This window comes from Agelaius phoeniceus, chromosome 11 (genome assembly GCF_051311805.1).
Source record: "Agelaius phoeniceus isolate bAgePho1 chromosome 11, bAgePho1.hap1, whole genome shotgun sequence".
Taxonomy (NCBI): Eukaryota; Metazoa; Chordata; class Aves; order Passeriformes; family Icteridae; genus Agelaius; species Agelaius phoeniceus.
This window is the reverse complement of record NC_135275.1, coordinates 9,258,244-9,273,947: the sequence shown is the minus strand read 5'-3', so window position 1 is coordinate 9,273,947 and position 15,704 is coordinate 9,258,244. Positions and strand designations below refer to the sequence as shown.

General features: G+C 43.6%; 1 protein-coding gene across 2 annotated transcripts in view; it reads right to left on the bottom strand.

Moving 5' to 3' along the window:
- Positions 1–1,150: 1,150 nt before the first annotated feature.
- Positions 1,151–15,704, bottom strand: part of USP4 (ubiquitin specific peptidase 4) — a 31,100-nt gene continuing 16,546 nt past the window's right edge. For both annotated transcript variants that reach the window (XM_054639808.2, XM_054639809.2), the window contains 10 exons: positions 15,482–15,576; positions 6,473–6,664; positions 5,844–5,932; positions 4,730–4,945; positions 4,583–4,653; positions 4,131–4,246; positions 3,497–3,646; positions 2,734–2,837; positions 1,610–1,698; positions 1,151–1,490 (listed from right to left, as the gene is read on the bottom strand). In XM_054639808.2, the coding sequence (XP_054495783.1) occupies positions 1,389–1,490; positions 1,610–1,698; positions 2,734–2,837; positions 3,497–3,646; positions 4,131–4,246; positions 4,583–4,653; positions 4,730–4,945; positions 5,844–5,932; positions 6,473–6,664; positions 15,482–15,576 (1,224 nt within the window). In that variant the 3' untranslated portion in view covers positions 1,151–1,388. The remainder of the gene's footprint in view (positions 1,491–1,609; positions 1,699–2,733; positions 2,838–3,496; positions 3,647–4,130; positions 4,247–4,582; positions 4,654–4,729; positions 4,946–5,843; positions 5,933–6,472; positions 6,665–15,481; positions 15,577–15,704) is intronic.

Here is a 15,704-nt window from a genome sequence, read left to right as displayed (position 1 = left end):
CGGATCTAAAAGGAAAAACTCTCCTGTTTGGTTCACTACCTTGAGCTAGATGTTTCCCTAAAAAATACACGCTAAGGCTCTGGAATTTTTCCCGTTTTTCACATGGAAGACCAGTTCTCCATTGAGACTCACAGGAGTCTCTTCTCAAGAAAGATGGACTTGAATCCTATAAAGCAGCACACAGTAAAGGAGGACAGAGGGAAGAGCATTTGCCAGTTGTGACAAAAGGATGGAGCAGAACCATTGAACAGCAGAGGCAAACAGGACCTGGGACAGGACTATGACACCTGCAGCCCCACAGGTGATTGGGTGAGGATAGAAAGGCAGCACTCAAGGGTGGAGGAGGGCTGAAAGAGCAGTCCAAAAAAACCAAAGGTGCAAGAGAAAAGGCTGAAAACTCACACAATCCATTGCATTGGGCTGTCATCTGTACAGGTGACAGCTCTGGGGACACAGTGCTGAGCTTGGCTGGAGACATAAATGAGCAAAAAAGGATAAAAATGCTGTCATCACTGCACAAACCATAGGAGAAATGCTGGCAGCAGAAAAGTGCTTACAGAGCAGCCTGGAAGTGAGGGGTGTAGGAGATGGAAAAGACAAGAAATCATCAATGTTATGCATGGTATTTTCTCTACAGAAGAACAGGAGCCAGAGCAGCTGTATCCTGCATCTCCATGGGGATCAGCCTGCACATATGCCACACCACAGGCAGGTATGATTCACTTCTGGCCAAGATTCCTGCATCACTGGATTCAGTGATCACATGAAAAATGCTGAGTCAAAACTGCCCAGGAGAGCCTCAAATGCATCAGTGAAAGGATGCAAGCAAGAGAAACGTTTGTTGCTTTGCCAGGGGACCTAGGTACAATGGCAGAGACTGCAACAGACCAGATGTACAAAGATTTGAACTGAGCTCCAGAAAGGGTGCAGGAGGCCTCCCTGACACAAGCAGGGCCCAACAGCAACACCAGAGAGTTGGCAGGAAGCCCCGATGCCGATTCACAGAATCGTACCCACCATTCTCCTCCACGGGCCCCTCAAGGCTCAGCTGTGCTGGCCTCCAGCTCCGGCTGTCCTCTCCCAAGCCCAGCTACAACCCTCAGCCCAAGAACCACAGCCCCAGCCCCTGCCTCTAGCCACACAGCTCAGCCAGATTTTAAAAAGAACTTTATTGAAGCTCCAATATATATTATTTTTGGCCTCTAAATACCCAAGTGTCAGCACCTATTCCTGGCTCTTCAGTGCTATTCTGCAACCCCCAGCACTGAATCTCTCAGTGCTTGATTTTCTGCTTGACCCCTACAGAAGGAAGAAAAATTTTCAGGCGCCTCAGGCATTGCTTTACAAGAGCAACCACTACCATGGTGGCTGAGTGCTGGAGGTGGTGCTTAGTTGGTGTCCATGCCATCACACTCTTCCTGGGGAGCAGAGGGGGCAGAATGTTCCTCGCTGTTTCGGCGCTCATAGAACAGCACATACGCAGCTTTTGTCTACCAAACAGAGAGAAAACCCATCTGAAACCATCCACACAGCTTGGCTGCAATGTCACACCCAAAGCAGGGAACCACACTCTCAGCACAGCTGCAACAGCCTCAAGCCAAATACTCACCACTATTTGGTCTTCTGAAGCCACCGAGACACTGCTGTCATCGAAGTAGTACCACTTGTCATTGACCTTGTTCTTGGCGTAGGCAGTGTCTGTCAGGGAGGAACTGCAGCTCAGCAGGCTGGGCAGGGCCAGCAGGGAGTGCACACCTGGGACACTGAGACTCCAACCACGTGTGCATGCGAGCCAGGAGCCAGCTTTGGCATTGCCTGCCCCAAGCCTAGTTAACCAGCATGAGTATCTACAACATGCCAGCTGGCCCAGCTAGTCCAGGACCAGGTTCCACACAGCAGGCTTAACCCTGCCAGCTGAGATACAGGGAAAAGAAACTTAGGGAAAAAAGGTAATAGGCTTTGTTCACTGCCCTTAAGTCAGAGCTTTCCCAAACACACACAGTTTAAGACTCTGCATTTTCACTTGAAAGAAAAATTTTCTGCTGCTAATGGATCTGATCTGGCTCTTGCAAGAATCCTCACTCATGAATGAAGTTAGAAGTCCCTCAACATCTCTTCCAGCCAAGACTTCTGTGACTGTGATCTCCAGCCTCAGAACATGTGCCCCTTCAGCTACAGGAGTTCATCATCCTCTCATGGTAAATTGCTTCTGGGTGGTTTTACAAGTGTCACCTACAGCATGGATCTGCATGGACACCTGATACAGGTAACTCACCTACAGACACTTTTCATCTGTGCTGCAGCAAAATCAGTGACAGAAAACACAGACTCACCACGTACCATACTTGTATACAAGTGGGTTTTTCTCCTGATGAAACAACATTTTCCTATGTCAGCCCTTATCAGTGCAAAGGTGGAGACATTCTACTGTCAACCAGTGTCACAATTTCAGGTGCAGCACTGAAAAATTTGGACTCCACTCATAAATTGGGGAACACCATCACACAAACTAATGACAACTAACCAGGGTCCCACAGGCATCAGTCAGACCTCAGGCCAAAGTGCTGCTACCTATCTGGCCTCCAATCCTTACAGGATCCCAATCCAATACTCGCCTGCACACACAACACAGATCAGACACCTTAGGTGAGGGCTATTGGGGTGTCCCAGTGCAGAGCCCTCCCCTGTCCCCACGTTTCCTTGCACACCAAGGACACAGCAGCAGTTACTCACAGTGGCCCACTCCCATGGCTCCATAGTGATTGGATACTGCAATGAGGTCATACACGTATGAGCCTGCTCTTGGGTCACAGACAAACTCAGACATGTTCAAACCCCTGGAAGGAAACACACAACTATCAGTACACCAGTAACCATCACTTTTTAGGAACTGAAGCATGGCACCAGCGCTGCTCTGCTGCTCAGGGGCCAGGTGTTGTTAGTGTGAAGACCAGGCTTGTCACCCCTCCCACACAAGGCAGGTCCTGACAAACACACCAAGCACTGCCAGTTTAGAGGGAGGTGTTGAATAAAACACAGCTTGGAGTGCCCCCATGTAGGCATGAAGAGTGAGACAGGAATAGTAAGGGATATGCTTCATCCACAGCAGGATGCCAGCAAGCAGAAGCAGAGGGACAAGGCAGGCTTTCATTTTGTAACGGTGCAATACTCAATACTGCAAGTGCAGCACTGCCAAAAAATTTGCTAAAATTGCTACAGAAGTTCTCTTGGTTGAATCACATGGGCTTAAGTGAATTTCAGAAGAAACAGTACCTGCTAGTAATTAATGCTCTTTGAGATGTATAAAGCTGAACAGCATTAACAAAAACCACCCCCCAAAACCACTAACCCTCTCAACTCATGCCTGCTGTCCAGCCATTCAAACTCAGAAAACACTTGCTCCAGTTACAGCCTTTACAACAAGCCCACCCAACAGAAACATCAGAAGTACATCTTTCTTGACCAAGCTCTTCCTGGCTTGAGAGAAGAACCCTACCTGATGGGGAATTCCACAACTGTGTCAAGTTTATCCCTCCAGTATCTGCTGTACGAGAAGCGTTTCAAATGCACCACCAAGATCCTGGGCAAAGACCACAAGTCAAACTTCTTCGTGGCCTGCTGATGTTTCTTACAGTTAGGGCAGTACCTAAGGAAGGAGTAACCAGCAAGGAAATTAATGACTGCATCAAAAGAAAAGCTTCTGGCCTTCCATTAAAAATGCCTCACTAGCACAAGCACAGCCCCTGCCTGACAGAAGGCACACTGCTGTGGAATATGCAGGTGCACATTCTGCCTCAGAGAATTCCAAACTCCACTTGCTTTCATTTTATAGTCCTACAGCAAGTATGTTGATTGCACATTGTACAAAAACTAATTTTTAAAAATAGCCTGGTTATTGGAAGCTGCATTCCCACTGATACTTTTTTCTTAAATATAAGCAGGAAACAAATACTTTTATTAACCCATGTCCACAGGCTATTGAGTCAATGACTTAATACAGATCTGACAGACTTCTCAAAGATGAGGACAAAAGGACAGACCTGAGAAATTATAAGAATCCCAAGAAAAGTCATGTGAACTCAAACAGTTACATTTGATGGTAAATATGGCAGGCAGACAGAGGTTCTTACCACGGGTCATGTTCACCAAGTGTTTCCATAGTAGTGAAGAGCTCTATGCAGTCTCTGAGGGCTACAACAGCCTTCTTCTTCTGTAGTTGTAGCATGCTTCCATGTTTTTCAAATGCCTAGTGAAAGAGACAGGTACTTTATTCAATTCCATGTACTCTGTAATCCCTGACATCAAGAAATTACATGCTCACTTTCACCACACTACCTATTTCTGCACCTCCTTCCCCACACAGACAATCAACTCCAGCTTCCATCCACTTTCTTATGCTAAATAGTCCATAAGAGAAAATACATGTTCTCACTTGGGTTTAGAGCTTTTATCAGGACAGTAAAAACTGTCTTATTCTGCTACAAAAAAGTTTAAAGATGACCCACCAGAACACTGTCTACTGTCACCTTTTAAATACCATGCAAATTTACATAGATGACTTATGAGAAGAGCATACTACAACCTGTGCCTCCTGTTCATCATACAGCAGCCTCCGTGTCTCAGAATCCCAGTCAATAGCAACTGCAGAAAAAGCTACAAAAGAAAAGGAAATATTTATTGTACAGGTGTAAAAAGAAGAAAGGAGAAAAAAAAGCAAGAAAATAATTACCATTCAGTTTTAAGATTTTTCCTTCAACAATGGAGTTTATCTCCGAGGTCCCAGAGGAATTCACAAGGCTTAAAGTGAAATGCTGTTTCTTGCAAGGCTGCAGGTCTCTTGCTGACTCCACTTGCATACAACCCTCAGAGTGGCAGGGGTCAACTTCTGTCAGCTTTTCCTTGCCTTCCTCTCCACCATCCTGATGCTCCATCTCTTCAATGTCGCCTGGACAAACATTTCAAACAAGGACAATGTAACAGGGCTTCAATGGAAGTTTAGCCTGACACCTCCCATGGACAGCTGTTTGCATCAGCCTGTACAACACACACCAGTTGTGTGGGAAGCAATGAAAAGGCACACAGAAAAAGAAACCTCTGCTTGCTAATCACTCCATCTGAAGCTGTATTTTCTCCTTTAGCAGATGCCAGTTTAGCAGAGTGCTCAGTTTGCAGGTTAACAATGACTCCTTCTGACAGCACACCCTAAGAAGCATCCCCAAGAGAGAATCAGCAAAGTGGCAGTTGGGTGTATTCACAGAAGGGAATATGTAAGTCATCAGGAAAGTTATTTCCATTCTTTGGGGAAAATGGGCAGGTTTTTTCCCCATGTAACTTAATTGCAGCTGTTACCCTCAGGGCTACACTAGAGAATCACTTCAAACAGGGAAGGGAAACACTCATGTGCCATCAGCTTTAAAAGCTTCCTAGAGAGCATGTGGCCTAGGAATGAGACTGTTGATTCTGTGTCCTCCAACAGACAAATTTCTCCACAATCTTTGTGACCTAACAGGCCAGTTTTCATCACCAAACGGCATGTCAGGAACGGCTGCCTCTGGAGGGAGGCACCTGGACACCTCAATTAAGCAAGGACTTCCCTAACACTGGTCAGAATGAATGCACATCCACACCTTGTTCTCCAGCTGCTGCACATCTGATCTCCCTAGGAAAGAAATGGTCTACAAGATTCTCCTTGTACCAAGCAGATGTCCAGCACAACAGTGTGGCTTAATCATGGTGGAGAAACAACCTGCTAGAGCCTAAGCCAAATACATACAGCACAAAACAAATGCTGTTAGAAAGCTAAAGTGCTGAAAAGATCCCAGCAGATTTTGAAAGGGCTTTACCTTCAACCACACCATTGGAGCCATTGCAGGTTCCTCTGTCTGGGCAGGGTGGGGAGCACTCTTCTGCCAGAGGGAGTTTCACACAGCGGCTGAAGAGAAGGGATACATTTCTTACACAGCCATACTGGAGCTGTGCACCAGAACAGCAGCACACCCCTCCATCATCAGCTCTTGCTGCCCAATTCCCTCCAGCAAACCAGAACCCAACCTGTACAGCACCATTTACATTTACATGACAGCCCAAGAACCCTCAGAATGAGTCAAACAACAATTCCCGGAATCTTTGCTCTCACTGCTTGTTCCATGTTTCACTGGCTGTATATTGAAAAGGCAGAAGTAAGTTATGGTGGCCCCATCTGTGAGCCCTGAAAACATGCCCTCAGTTCTGCTCCTGATTCCTTTTGCAAGGCTGAGCCAGCAATATCTGTTACAAAGTCGAAAACACCAGGACCTTGAAATGTCCCTGGGGCCTCCAGACACTAATGCAATGCAAATCCTGGTTTATACAGCCCACACAAATCAAGGAAAATTCTCCCTGTTAACAAGGATTCAGTAATCCTATTACAGTGTAATTGAATAAGCAACCTCTAGAGCTTGGCACAGGACTCAAAGGTACAGCCATGACTTACCTGATCTGCTCCAAAACCACACTGTACAGGTGATCCACAGTGAGCTTGTGTTTGGGCACAGATATTAAGAGTGGCTGCCCAAAGAGCACAGTCCCTGAAGTGTTGCTGGATTGCCTCACTGTCTTCTCCCGAAAGTAAATGGAGAGAGTAACATACTCTGAGCCATCCTCACTTGGCTTGCAAACTTCATACCTGTTTGAAAGATAGGTATTTCCAGGGGTTATTTCCACTGCCAAGAAGCACAGCAGGTAGGACCAATATGAACTCAGTTCAAGTCTCTCCCCACAGTACAAGAGGGCTGTGCTGTCCTCATGCTACAGAGCAGTTTCCTGAACATACCCCATGGCTCACAGTGGCACAGGACACACACCTGCAAATGACTCAGCTGCCACCTTCCCTCTGTCTTTATTCCTAATTCAAACCCCTGTTACCAATCACCTCCCAAGACACTACCCTGACAACTCCACCAGTGAAAAATACTAAATGTACTCTGAAATTCCTCTGACAGTATCTGCTCCCCCCTGGAAAAAGAAATCTTGTTGATACTTTGGGTCTTGAATTCTGCCAGCTTCTCAATCAATTGTATGGCCTGAGCTCACATCACTGAGCAGCTAATGTTTCATAAAACCAAGAGTCTGGAAACATCTGCTTCACAGAAAAATCCAAGGACAGTAAACAAACAAGAAAAATTCTGGAAGACAACAAACAGCCTGGGAGAACAGTGAGGAGACTGTGACGCAGTTTGTGCCCTGGGTGAAACAGCAAATGAGGTATTTGCAGCTGTCAGAGGAGAGGCAAAAGTAACCATGTGCTCCAACACTATCACACTGTTTGCTTCAGGCCTATGCATTACAAAAGATTCATTTTCAGGAATGCCAAGTCACACTGCTCTTTAATTTAGTGAGTCACCTGTCCCAGATTTATCTTAAAACTGAAAGAGAAAGAAAGATTTCATGAAAAGATGTCACTATACATAATGACCTAGACCACAATCACATATCTGAATGCCTCAAACTCCTAACAATTCTCTTCCATCAGACAAGCCACTCCTCTCCAGAGCTGAGAAACATTTTTTATTCCTGTGTTCAGAGCAGGGAGGAGAATAAATTTCAGAGCTGTAATTCTGCTTCATTCTACTTACAACAAAAAAGGATCCCAGCTTGGGACTTGGACTGAGTTCAGTAGAGTACACAAGGAAAACATCCTGCCAGGGAGTCCCAGCCCACCAAGAACACAAGAGCTCAGAGTCAGCATAAGAGTCCAATGCCAGCAGCTGTTGAGGTTTTCTAGGCTGTCAATGCTACTCAGCTGGACACCAGCACTGCATACAGTCCACACCTCCTAAAGTTTCCTGAGAAACAGCACTACAAAAAGGTGAATTATTTCACTTAGCACTGTTTAAACCACAAAAGGCCATAATCAGTCCCAGAATATAAGCTGTGATTAACACCTGGTCCTAGGAGACCCTTAGCCTGGACTCCTGTAACACAGCTCAGTGCATGCCACTCCTGTGACTCCTCTCACACCACCCACACTGCTCTGCAAGCAGCAATTAATGAAGCCCCATTTACACTCCACCCTCAAGCATCTTAATGAAGCCCTGCCCATGAGAAGGAACAGATGGAACAGAAATAAAAGACTATTCCCACAGGCAGGGGTCACCCATCACAAACAGCCAGCATGCAGCACCCCGTAACACTCTGCAGAGAGCATCTCACACACTTCACAACACAACAGATTACTCAAGTGTCCCTCTACCCCTTCCACCTCAGGACACCTTTAATATACTAGTACTAAAAGCAGACATATCAGAATCGAGAGCTGTCATTTTTATGATCTCCTGAGCAACAGCTATCCCTTGAAAAAATAACCAAAGCCAAAGTACTTTATGTACAGTGTAACAGGCTGTAGAGCTGATACTGGGAATTGCTGGACAATACCCCATAATTCTGTATGTTACAACCTAATTGAAATAATAGAACATGAAGGTGATGCTACTCCAGATGACACAGCATGGTTTTAGAAATCAGAAACATCAGCTCAGCTGCTACCACACTGCTAGATACTGGCTAATTGCCTTTATAATTCATGACAACTCAGAAGTGTCTGAAAACTGCTAAGTAATAGGGTAGGACTTGACCAGTCTTTATCAGCATTATGGAGGTTCAGGTGTGTGGTTTCAATTCAGAAAGGAGGCAGAGAGCAATGAGGTAACTTTTGTTCCACTGCACGATGAAGGTAAAGCAAGTGCACAGAAGAATGGAAAGCTATGAAGGACCAGAGCTACAGGAAAGGACAATGAGCTGAACACCAGGCTAATATATGGGTTGTATGTTACTGAAACATCCCCTCACAGGTCCTGGGATCTGTGATATTAACTCCAGCTGCAAAACAAGGATTGTGGACGACAAGTCAGTCTACAGCAACAACCAAGAAGTCTATTTTGAAAAAGAATGAAGAAAGGCAGGAAGAAATGCTTTACAGAAGCTGCCAAACAGATCTGTCTGAAGGGGGTTACTACTGCACAACAACCCAGAGATGCTGCTGAGGAGCCACAACAGGGTCAAAAGTAGATAGTAAGAATAAACACAGGATTGGAAAAAAACTGGGAGAAAGTGCTGCACATATTCCAATCTCTTCTAGGAAGTGGAGATACTCCTAATCTGTTTACATTCTTTCATAATACCAGAACACATACAAACAAGTAATCTAAGAGATCAGAGACTGAAAATGCAACTTTCTTAAGACAATGAACAGTTTGCACTGTAGAAACTGGTCAAAAGATTCTGCCAGTCTTTCAGAGGAACAAGATTAAAAATGATGAGGAATTCACACAGGAGGTTTCTACAAGGCTTAAATAAATACAAGTTCATTTTGGAAAGGACGCAAACTCTCATTTCAAACAAGAAAACCCCAATTCTACTAAGTGTGAAAAAACTTCACAGATCAGTTTGCTACAAGATCCTACACATCTCAAATGTTTTGTATAAAACTACTGGACCTGCTGGTCTGCTGACCTCACTAACTCAGTTCAGTAATTGCTGTAGGCTCAGTCACACTAACAAACCCGACACCTCTGCACCAGCAATGGTTGTTCAAGACCATGAACTTATCTAAATGTAATACACAGCATGTTGTAAGAGAAGGCAGAAAACATGGCATGTACAGCCAACTGAATAGATCCTATTCAAATATGCACACTTTTATAGGTTAAAGGTGACCTGCAAATCAATTTGTGAAACTTTTATCAACATAAACAATACATGTTCTGTAATATGCCCCATTAGCCAGGCTAAGAGAACAGGGGTATCTAGTTTATCCATCAGAACATTTTTCTTCTTAGTTCCTCAGAACTAAGAAGAAACACTAAGAGCAATGCCCCTGAAATGGGCTGTGGAGTTTGTTTTCATGTGGGACTTACCTGAGCCCTTGTAGGCCGGCTCCAAGCTCCAGCAGGATCCCTGGTGATGGGACAGCACCAGCAGGTGCATGTGAGGGGTTACATTGGAGCGGGAGCCGGAGGTCCTAGGGGGGCTGGGCTTCCCAGGACCTGGGGAAAAGAAACAGCAAGTGTTTGGGTTGTGTGCTGAATGCTGTGCTCTGCTTAGCCTGGGCAATGAGAGCATTCAGTACAAACACTGAACTACTGAATCAAATTGATTTGCAGACCACCTTTACAGGAGAGATTTCTGATCATTTGCCACAGACCTGCCTGTCCTTCCACAGAACAACATGCTTGGAGAGAACCATTTCCAGCTGTGAGAAGTGGGATACTCCCACCATTCTCTGGCTGCACTGCCCCTGCATGGTGGGTCAGTGGTCTTGTTTCAAGGCTTCTACCAACCCTCTCCACTTCTGCATCTCAGCTCTTCTCTGATAAATATTAATACAACTTGCTTCAGGACTACCTGACAGTTCCAAACCTGTCAAGACGAGAAAGAGATGAGTGCAAAGCCTTGTGAAAGAACAGGCTTGGACAATTTCCAAAATGTCCAAATCCTCCTTCCCTCTCAGTGGAGAAGAAAATGTACAGTTTTGTTCTCTTGTGTAAAAGGTGCCAGGTAAATTTTGGAATGCATTTCAAAGTTACTTAAAGTCACCTAAATATCAACCAGTGCGTATTTGCATTTCTTCTTTTTCAGGTTTTACCATCAGAGAGCTCAACAGGTAAGATAACAAACCAGAAGAACTGATGAACCAGAAACTGAGCAGTTCAGAGGAAAAACATATCTTAGACATCCAAGGCACATCTTCATTTTCCAAACTGCAATCCATTCAGCTTAAGTTCCAAATGGAGTCCAATTCTTGCCCCCTTCCTCACTCCTCCAGATTCAGTATTCCCAACCACTTTAGTGGCACATTAAAATTCACAATACACATCTCAAGATATCCAAGATGCCCTGCAAAAACTGAATGTGTCTTCCCTGATAACCCTAGGGTGAAAACCAGAAAAACCCCACAGTTTTTCCTGCCACTGAAATATCCCATAGAAGGTGGCAGCTCAATATTCCATACATCCCATATACAGCACATTTCCCAAATTTCACCAACAGCACAGTCTGGACTACAATACCTATGTCTGCAGACCATGTCCTCTGTCAATCAAATGCTCAGAAAAGCCAAGGCCCATTCCAGCTGCTCTATTCCTGCTGCAATGTGTTGTGAGAGCTCCTGCCCTCTGACATTTCCAACCCAAGCATTTCAGGGAAATCCATGATCTGCTCAGTAACAAACCAACAGAGACCCAAATCAAAAGCTGAAACTTAACAGACATTGGTGTCAGAAGTAAGACACCAGTACAAAAGTACTGACTTTAATTTTTTTAAGCCACAGTCCTGCTGGAGCACAGATCTCCTGCAGTGTTAGGAGTTTTTGAATTTTGGATTGAGATGTCTGTTGCCAGCTGGCCAGTGCACAATACAGTAAGATCAGAGGTCTGGCAAACCACAGGGGTATTGTTGTCACAGGCAGGCCTGGCTACTGCTCTCAGCAAAGCAAGCCTGCAGAAACACTGTTAGAGACTGACATTCATAATTAAATTTTTCAATCCTGAAACAACTTAACATGATGCTAAGAAATGTACAGAAGGCAAGAACTACCAGTTTAAGTTACAAGCAGATCCCACAGCTTCAGAAGCACTGACACAACTGATTTCTGTTACAGGAGACAGCCACAAAGGTGATCATGGTAGGAGATCTGAGCAAGGTCCTGTTTATAGGGGAATAATGAGAACAAGGAACACAGGAACAACTGGATGGCAACTGCTCATGAACCCAGAGCCCCAGGGCTCTGTACTGCCCTATCATTGGATATCAATGAATGATATCCAATCATTCTTTGGATTCTCAGAGTCCAGCAAATAAGCACAGATGATTACTAAAACAACCTTGGTTTGCTTCTGCCAGTGGAAGGGAGGAGTGCTTCTCAGGTGAGGAAACTGTTACACCTTAAAAAAAGTTATTTAAATGGAAGGGTGCAGCCTTCAGTTTACCACAGCTTCTCTCAGAATTCACTCAGTGTGGAAGGAATCACAGGAAGGAATCAGGAAGAACAAAGGAAAAGGCCTGTGAGCCTACCTGAGTTCAAAGACCAGGCAACAAAATACTTCAGAAAAAGACCTCAAAAATCAATAGAACGCCCTGAGCCATGTGTAATTTCAAAATGTAAGTTTGGGAAATATGCATGAGAAATATCTGTTTCTGAATATGCTGTACTGATTTAACTCTGTTTTGGATAGTTTTTCCCTTTGTTTTCTAACCAGTGAAAGAAACTTAGCATCTAACTACAACTACTTAAAACAAGGAGCGAGATATACACATTACAGTTTTCCCACAGGGAAGTCCTACTACTGGACATTACTGGGAAATAAGAGCACATGATGAGCATGTAAAAGGGACAGGATCAATAAAACATGAGTTAGGGAAGAGTTCAAGCACATGAGACAGCGAGTATCATGAAGTGAGTATCATTTAAATACAAGAGATACTTTGATTCTAGAAAACATCTTTTACTTGAATAAAAAAAATTAACTGATGGTACTCAGTCATATCCCGGGTCCCATTATATGTCAAATTGAAGCACACCTACATTAACATTTAGTGCCTAAGAACATACTCTGAAAAAGGTGCCAGGACTACCAGATGATCCCTTTCCAGTTTGTTTTTCACACCTGATAGCTGACATAGCTCTCACTTGGCTTTACTGCACTGAGCCCAACATGCTGAAATGATGCAGCTTCCCTATGTGATTTATAAATAAGTAATGCTATTGAAAAGCCATCTGTTCTGTAACTTCTATCTTCCTAGACTCAAAGCTGGTATGTTTTAGTCTTACCATACAAGGCCATTGATTCATACAAATCTTAGGAAAAATTTAAGTTTTCAAAACATGGTAGGCAAGAAGCTTCCAGAAGGATTCTTCCTTTCTTAAAAAGCAATTGCTATCTTTTCAGCCCAACACTCTAGAAAGGGTTCTTAAGAGTTTCTTTTGTGGTAATAACCAGTATAAATGCAGTGCAAACAAATGTTGGATGAGTTAGCATGGTTTTTTAGAGTCTTTTTTAGGTTATTTAATTCAATTGTGAATTTTGGGTGAAAATACTATGACTGTAAAACCCTACACTGCTGTACTTTCTAATAAAAGGCATCTGTTCCCCTTCATTAAGTGATACAAAGGCAGTTTTCTTTCAGGAACAGCAGAGAGATGCATCACTCTGTGTAACCACTTATACACCCCACAGCTCCATCACCAGTACAGGAGCACCTTTTCCAAGCTGAACATTTCATGGACTGGGCAGGCATACAGAGCAGCCTTCAAGTCATAAACAGCAAGTCTTTTCCTGTCACTCCTCTAAAGAATTTTCCTCAATTTAAGAAGAAAAAAATTATTTTTAGTGAGAAACTGTTCTTCGTTGACTTTGGGGAAATAAAATGTTTCTCAACATTTCAAGTGGAAACAAGGTTGTTCTTTAAAGGTGGATGGTTTTGAAAGACCTATTTTTGAAGCATTTTTTATTCCTCTTTTTAATAAACAGTGAGACATTTGCCAGTAATCTAAGAAGTTAAGTTGCTGAGATATCAGAAACTCCTGAAGTTATTGGCAGCAGCAGTCTGAACAAAGCACCACATACCACATTTCCCAGCCACACATTACACAGCACCTGCAGGAGGCAGAAACCTGATCTGCCAAGTCACTGCCCGTAACTTCTGGCAGAAACACAGCAGCTTGAGCAGCACTTGACAAGTTCCTCTTTAACTGTAAAACCATCTTTTCTGGAAGAAGCAGAAGGCAGAGAGGTACATCCACAACTAAAAGTACATTCCCTAATGGAAAATAGATTTTGAAACTGGCAGGACAAAAAAATAATAGATGGAAACAAAGTGGAATTCAAGAACCTTCACACTACTCTAACCATTTATTGAATGATCTCAGAACACCTAACAGCAGATCTTTTATAACCAGGCAAGGCAGGTAGATTGCCCACACTAGAAGTAATTATGCATTTGCCTTTTAAAAACTTTCCTCTTTACGAAGAAGTGTTTCTCTGCTCATTTTTTTAAACAAGACTTTTTCAATAAAAGAATGTTAGTTTTTAGCTGTAGTTAGAATATTACTTTACATATCTTTTTCCTGGCAGCATTACCCATTAAAAGGACTTCCTATGAACAGCTTTTTCCTAATTCTTGCCCTGGTGCCTGGCTTCTTGCTCTTGTTTCTTAGCGCTGAAAAGATCTTGGAGGGTGTACATGGAAAAACAGGATTTGCAAAACTTCCTCCTGCTACCTCTCCTCTTCCTCAGAAGGTTATTTTTAACCCAGGTCAGTTCACTCACTGTGACTCACAGCAGCACCTCATTTACAGTTACCCTGCACATAAAAGGAAGTGGCAATTGCAAAGGAAAATACACTTGGAGCTACAGTTCAGCCAATGCTTGCCCACACCCCAGAGCAGACCTGCTTCAGACATAGCTGTTTTCTGTGGAGGGATTTACAACATGTTGTGCCTGTATGAAAGCAGGGGTTTTTTTGCAATAACCACTGTAATATCATGCTTCTTGTTTTTAAAATGTTTTACTTGCTGCAGAGACAGACAGACTTACAAACTAACCCTCTACAGATTTCACAGAAGCCACACATCCTTCCCAGAGATCCCAACTGGTCACACAGCTGAAGACAAGAACTTTTACAAAACTCCTTCATTACATCCCAGCAGTAAGGTCACAACAGACAGCATGACAGAAGAGCACCAGGATGTCATAGCATCCCACCCCTGAAAGGTTCCCACAGCACCAGAGGATGTCAGTGCAGGTCTCCACACAGAGCCAACAATTCCATGGCAGCAACATTCTTGCACTGGAATGTTCTCAAATTTCAGCTGCAATAGAGGATCACGGCTTCTGCTCTCCTCACCTCACCAGATTTCAGAGGTGACTGGAAATATCTCACCCACCACACACATGTAGAACATCAAGCACGACCAAATCCTCAGCTTTGCCCTCACAACAACAGTTTAGATACAGTGTTAAGCACCAGTCAAGAGCCCATAAAAACCCCCAGTGATGGTGCTCTAACAACAGTGAAGGATTTTGGAAAGGCAGAGCACAACAGTTTAGACTTTGTACTATCCTAGTAACAGTGCAAAGCTTTTGGCTGATTTGGAAAATATAAGAACAACAAGCTTGAGCAAAAGTAAAAATGTCAGTAAGAGCAAAACTGTAATCCAGACATAACTGTGTCCTAAAGTGGCTTGTTCTAAACTGCATAGCACAGACAAGACTAAAAGTTTATTATGATCCAAGGGCCATGTCCTCCTGTGTTAGAAGAATACCAGCTGAACACTGCAGATGTTGGCCTGCTGGTAGGAGCAGTGCTGCATTACTGCTGAGTCATGAGAAAGGTCTACAAGAAGGCTCAGGTCTTGTGAGGGGACAGAAACTGGATTTTAGAGCCTAAAACCAAAGCAAATGTTTTGCAGTATTCTTCACATGTGGCATTTTCCCAGTTTACTCACACAAAGATGTCGTCTTTTGGCATGATATGATTTAAACCTTCATCCATTTGGAAGATTTTGTGGAATCTGTGATTATACACGTCTGTCACCACCATCTAGGACAGCAAGTGAGATTTGCAAAGTGATTATAGTAAAAGCTTACATAAATTTAGACAAACTACCTTTAAATTCAAGCTACAGTTTATTCCAATTCTCTATCACAATTGTCAGCATACCAACATCA